We start from the raw sequence: 6,614 nt of genomic DNA, 5'->3' as shown, positions 1-6,614 counted from the left end.
GTGGGAGTGGTCTGAGTGGGAGTGGTCTACGTGGGAGTGGTCTACGTGGGAGTGGTCTGAGTGGGGAGGGGAAAACTGAAAACTAGCTGTTATTGGCAGAGAGTTTTGGAACATGGTTTCTTATTTGTCTATTAACTAATTTACTGCCTGATGATGTCAGGCCAAAATTCCATCCCACCAAAACAGGCAAAAATGTTAGGTGGCATTTTCAAACAGCTCTTACACTAAAAGGACATTATCACAATTTTAACTATTTCAATTATCGTAGACAAACAGGTGATAATTCCACATGTGAATGTGAGAGAAGAGTAGATAGGACCATGCCTGGCCAAATACTGTAAAAGGTGTACAAGGTGTCTGTCAACACCAGGGGATTTACCTAACAGATTCTAAGAAAATAAAAGCAGTACAGTTCCTAACTACTGTCCCCACAACCAAGTCCAGTGTTGGGGAGTAACGGATACATGTAATCCGTTACAGGTAAGGGATTACAAAAAATGGTAACCGTAATCTGTTATGTTACCAACGAAAATATTGTAATCAGATTACAGATACTTTTGAAAAACTAGATGATTACTTTGAGGATTACTTTTAAAATCAGAAAGGATGTTTGCAAAAAAAAAATCTTTGACACTTCTCTGTTTTCTCAATGACATTAAAATCAGCATTGAAAAAGGCGCAAGTTTAAGTTTGTTCCACCTGAGTGAGTTTGACCACAAGTCAGAGACCACTACGATGACACACCAAATGTATCTGATCAATCGCGAGAAAAGAGCACAAATTGTTTTTTGTTGGCTACAGTCGAAGCTATGTCTTCCAATGGTGCGACTGCTGTCTTCCAACTTGAATAAACGCTTGGAGGTAAGGATGACAGCAGTGGTGTAGTCTACAGCAATATGGATTTCACTTATTATTAATATATACATAGCGAATTGATGTGAATCACACTGCTGCTCTCTCATTTAGCTATTTGCACCTTATGGATTGTGGTTGTTGTGGATGGCTGTTCACAAATCTAAATGTGTATTTGAACCCAATAATGGTTGAATTCAAGAAATTTAAGCTGCCTATCAATCATTGTTTTTTAAACCAGTGGGTAGCCAGTGAAAAATGTGCTCTTGCAACAGCTGCATAGTGCAGATCCAAGCCTATGGAATAAAAGTGGGGCTTTTATTGCTCAATCTAATTCATGCTGATAAAAAAAAAATCCATAGGCCTAATGGACACATGCTCAAACTCACACACTTTTGATAGACTTAAAGGGACAATCTGTAGTTGCTACATCCATTTTTGAACTTATGAATTATATATATCCAGAATGTAACTTAGAAATGCCTCGTGGGTTCAACTGTCACACTCCATGAGAACCCAAAATATAAGCTTGTCTTTCTTCAATGTTTTTAAACATTGTAAATGTAAACAAACACTGTATAGCCTCATAACATGGTTAAAACAATACTTGTTGTCCGTCCTGTCTCCCTGTAGCGATGTCTTAGGCATCTCACAGTACGAACATTGCAATTTATTGCCCTGGCCACATCTGCAGTCCTCATGCCTCCTTGCAGCATGCCTAAGGCACGTTCACGAAGATGAGCAGGGTCCCTGGGCACCTTTCTTTTGGTGTTTTTTAGAGTCAGTAGAAAGGCCTCTTTAGTGTCCTAAGTTTTCATAACTATGACCTTAATTGCCTACCGTCTGTAAGCTGTTAGTGTCTTAACGACTGTTCCACAGGTGCATGTTCATGGGAAACAGTGTTTAACCCCTTTACAATGAAGATCTGTGAAGTTATTTGGATTTTTACGAATTATCTTTGAAAGACAGGGTTCTGAAAAAGGAACGTTACTTTTTTTGCTGAGTTTATCATACGAAATTGATGATGGACATCCACAAATTAATACATACCATACAAAACTTAGAATACTGTATCATACTAATGGGAGTGTCCTGGATTTACGTTTACCCCTGGGTCCAGGTTGGTTGCCTTCCCTCTCTGGCACATAAACACAAGAGATGTCTGTTGCCTTCCCTCCCTGGCACATAAACACAAGAGATGTCTGTTGCCTTCCCTCCCTGGCACATAAACACAAGAGATGTCTGTGTTCTTCCCTCCCTGGCACATAAACACAAGAGATGTCTGTTGGGAGGGGGGGGGGGGTGGGGGGTGGGGGCAGGGGGGAGGGGGGAGGCGGGGCCTGCCCTCCCTGGCACATAAACACAAGAGATGTCTGTTGCCTGCCCTCCCTGGCACATAAACACAAGAGATGTCTGTTGCCTGACCTCCCTGGCACATAAACACAAGAGATGTCTGTTGCCTTCCCCAGCACATAAACACAATAGAAAGAACCCAACCCTCATGTCAGATGTCAGCCTAGTATTCACAGTCCTCCACTGAGTAGGGAAAGATGTGTTGTGCTGTCAGTGGTAATTACAGGCTGCATACCAAATGGCACCCTATTCCCTATGTAGTGAACTACTTTCGACCAGGGCCCTTAGGGCAGGCAGCCATGGAGTTTTTGTGTGGCTGCCGGAGTGGTTGTGACTGAGGGCGTTTCGCTCCATTTCTGTCACAAGATGTGATGGCCTGCCCTATTCCACAGAGGTAGCGCTCGACTGTGTGCAGCTATGCACGGGTTATACTTAGATGACAGTGAGTGTTGGAAAACGACATCAGAGCTCCCTGAAATCTGACTGCAAATAATATCATATTTATATGAACGTAATTACTATATAGATMTATAGCCTACTGTGAATGATTCATGACGGGTCTTGTGGAAAGACTGGGGTATAAAATGAATACATGTAGGATGTATAAATAGATTCTCGTCATGCTAGTAAGTAAACTAATTTAAACCACTGTTGATGCTTAGATTAATAAAAGCCAAATGATATATTTGCCAGTACATACTTTTTTATAGATGTTAAATGCTGTGCTGTACATAAAATGAAACTGTTGGATTGAACTTGATGAAAAGAAAACTTGTGTTTCAAGAGGCGATGTCTTCTTCTTGCTAAATTGGAAATAAATTCATAGGCAATAGCTCCCTCTTTATTGAATTATTTAAGAGGTAACCATGAAACATAAATAAACCTTGGTTTATATGCTACCTAAACATTACAGCTGAGAACACTGCTCTACTATACAACCAGCAATTTGTTACATAACATCACTTCCTTTGAGTTACATTTTTTTGGGGAACAATTGAACCACACACACAAAGTTGCATGCAAACAATAGCCAAGTGTCAAAGGAAGTTACCAGTGCACGGTTGAGTCTGGGGCTGGTGAGTGTGCTGTCTGCTTCAAACACATCCGAAGAAGATTCAAGATAAACAGTCTATAGACTTTCCGACCCACTTATTGTGACTAAAACTTCAACAACTATTGTCTGGATCTTTGATTCTTATGTAAAGCAACTATGTCATTCAGGAAGGAACATTGTTCTGTGACCTTTTTTTGTTTATTATTCCTCTCCCTCTGTGTCAGAGATGACTTCACTTCTTTGGTGTGTTTATTTGTTTAGAGTCCATTTCTTTGTCCAAGGACAAGCCATGTTTTGGGTGACTCAATTTAGATAAAATGTAATGCTCAAAGGTTTGCCATATGCAGTGACAGCAGCATATTGCCAGCGCCAAACTGACCTTGTTATTGTGTTGTATTTTGTTTCTAGACCTTGTCTCACCGTCTCTTCCCTCTGTGTTCCAGGTGGCACCTCTCGGTGGTCCTCCCCACCCTGCGACTGCTGCTGCAAGAACCACAAGGGTGACGGAGAGGGCGAGAGCGGCACCTCCTTCAACGACCTCTCCACCTCCAGCTCTGAGAGCCAGTCAGAGGCCAGCTCACCCCAGGGCACCGTCATCTGTGGGCCAGTCAACCGGCAGTCCCACTCCCATGTCCAGACCCTGGACCGGCCGCTGAAGAAGGGCCCAGTGCAGATGCTGCAGCAGTCAGAACAGCGCAGGAAGAGTGATCTCCTCCGCACGCTCACCACTAGCTCCCGAGACACCAGCACCTGTAAGAAGAGGCCAGCTAAGGAGAAGATGACCATTGAGGAGGAGCTGGAGAAGTGCATCCAGGACTTTCGTAAGATCAAGATCCCTGAACGCTTCCCGGAGAGGAAGTACATGTGGCAGGCGGAGCTGCTGAGAAAGTACCGTCTCTGAGACTGAGCCAGGTCAACTTCTGTAGGAGTCACAGAGACGGAGCCAGGCTAGCTGCTGTAGGAGTCACAGAGACGGAGCCAGGCTAGCTGCTGTAGGAGTCACAGAGACAAGCATAAAACCATGACTGTTTAGGTAACTGTATGTATTGTATGTATGTATGTATGTATTGTATGTGTGTATGTATGTATGTATGTATGTATGTATGTATGTATGTATGTATGTATGTATGTATTGTATGTGTGTATGTATGTATGTATTGTATGTGTGTATGTGTGTATGTATGTATGTTTGCACGTATGTTTTAATATATGTACAGTGCCTTCAGAAAGTATTCATACCCCTTGACTTATTCCACATTATGTTATGTTACAGCTTGAATTCAAAATGGAATAAATAGATTTTCCCACCCATCTACTCACAATGCCCCATAATGAAAAAGTGAAAACATGTTTTGAAAATAAAATACAGAAATATCTCATTTAAATAAGTATTCACACCTCTGACTCAATACATGTTAGAATCACCGTTGGCAGTGATTAAAGCTGTTATTTCTGGGTAAGTCTCTAAGAGCTTTGCACACCTGGATTGTGCAGTATTTGCACATTTTTCTTTTTAAAATTCTTCAAGTTCTTTCAAGTTGGTTGTTGATCATTGCTAGACAAGTCTTGCCATAGATTTTAAAGCCGATTTAAGTCAAAACTGTAACTCGGCGACTCAAGAACATTCACTGTCTTTTTGGTAAGCAACTCCAGTGTAGATTTGGCCTTGTGCTTTATGCTATTGTCCTGCTGAAAGGTGAATTTGTCTCCCAGTGTCCTTTGGAAGCAGACTGAACTAGGTTTTCCTCTAGGATTTTGCCTGTGCTTAGCTCCATTCTGTTTCTTTTTTATCCTGAAAAACTCTTAAGAGTAGTTCTCAGTGATTGTTCTCAGTGTTGTGTTGGATTTTCCCTAAACATAATGCTTTGTATTCAAGACAAAAAGTTACTTTTTTTGTCACATTTTTTGCAGTTTTACTTTAGTGCCTTATTGACAACATGATGCATGTTTTGGAATATTTTTTATTCTGTACAGGCTTCCTTCTTTTCAATTGGTCATTTAGTTATTTTTGTGGAGTAACTACAATGTTGTTGATCCTTCCTCAGTTTTCTCACAGCCATTAAACTCTAACTATTTTAAAGTCACCATTGGCCTCATGGTGAAATCCCTGAGCAGTTTCCTTCCTCTCTGGCAACTGAGTTAGGAAGGACACTGTATCTTTGTAGTGACTGGGTGTATTGATACACCATCCAAAGTGTAATTAATAACTTCACCATGCTCAAAGGGATATTCAATGTCTCTTTTTTACCAATAGGTGCCATTCTTTGCGAGGCATTGGAAAACCTCCCTGGTGTATGTGGTTGAATCTGTGTTTGAAATTCAATGCTCAACTAAGGGACCTTACAGATAAGTCTGTGTGTGGGGTACAGAGATGAGATAGTCTTTCAAAAATCATGTTAAACACTATTATTGCACACAGTCCATACAAAATGTTTACTCCTGAGTTTATTTAGGATTGCCATAACAAAGGGATTGAATACTTATTGACTCGAGACATTTCAACTTTTCATTTTTAATTAATATGTAATAATAATTCCACTTTGACATTATGAGGTATTGTGTCCATTTAATCCATTTTAAATTCAGGCTGTAACACAACAACATTTGGAAAAAGTCAAGGGGCGTGAATACTTTCTGAAGGCACTATGTATGTATGTATGTATGTATGTATGTATGTATGTATGTATGTATGTATGTATGTATGTATGTAAGTGTTCACCACTGCCTCGGAGCGTCTACTGTATAACTCATGCTTTAGGTTCTGGATGGCTGTTCTCAATGAAATAATGACAATGGACAAAAGACATATCTTTCTTCCTCTTACTCTCCAAGGATATATCTGATGGCACAGTTTTATCAACAATCTTTTAAAAGCACTAAAGAGCACAATTGGTCTGTACGTGAGATTGTGTTACACACATTGATGAGTTTTGACCCCATGCTGTTATTGGTGCAGGAGCTGCGTTCAGGTAACACGGAGGTCGAAGATAAATGTGCATCAGAATGATAAATTATTCATGCTGTCCCGACAATGCTCTTTCTAAAAATAACTGCTGCCAGAGTGGGAAGGATGAATAGCTGGTTCGATTTCAACACTTTCAGGAACGCAGGAGACTCCAGAGGAAGTATGGGATTTTTTTCACCACTATTCTTTAAACTCCCCCAAGTATCAAACTGATGGCTAACCTCCCGAAATGGATACAGCCATAGTCAGTTGGCGAATTTGAAAAACATCGAAAGATATATCAAAACGGCTTTCAGATGGAAATGGACACACATTAAGATGTTCCTTAAGGGGTCGTGAAGGAGGAGTTTGTTTTAATGAGATACAAGTCAAAAGAAACAAGAAACAGGA

The 6,614-nt window shown here is 40.6% G+C and overlaps 1 protein-coding gene across 1 annotated transcript in view; it reads left to right on the top strand.

Moving 5' to 3' along the window:
* LOC111950447 (BTB/POZ domain-containing protein KCTD16-like) overlaps positions 1 to 4,353 on the top strand; it is an 88,503-nt gene extending 84,150 nt beyond the window's left edge. Inside the window, exon 2 of the mRNA XM_070434310.1 lies at positions 3,703 to 4,353. Coding sequence (XP_070290411.1) covers positions 3,703 to 4,160 — 458 coding nt within the window. The 3' untranslated portion in view covers positions 4,161 to 4,353. The remainder of the gene's footprint in view (positions 1 to 3,702) is intronic.
* The last annotated feature ends 2,261 nt before the right edge of the window (positions 4,354 to 6,614 follow it).

This window comes from Salvelinus sp. IW2-2015, linkage group LG23 (genome assembly GCF_002910315.2).
Source record: "Salvelinus sp. IW2-2015 linkage group LG23, ASM291031v2, whole genome shotgun sequence".
Lineage (NCBI taxonomy): Eukaryota > Metazoa > Chordata > Actinopteri > Salmoniformes > Salmonidae > Salvelinus > Salvelinus sp. IW2-2015.
The sequence above is the reverse complement of the archived record's forward strand: the minus strand, read 5'-3'. Positions and strand labels throughout refer to the sequence as shown.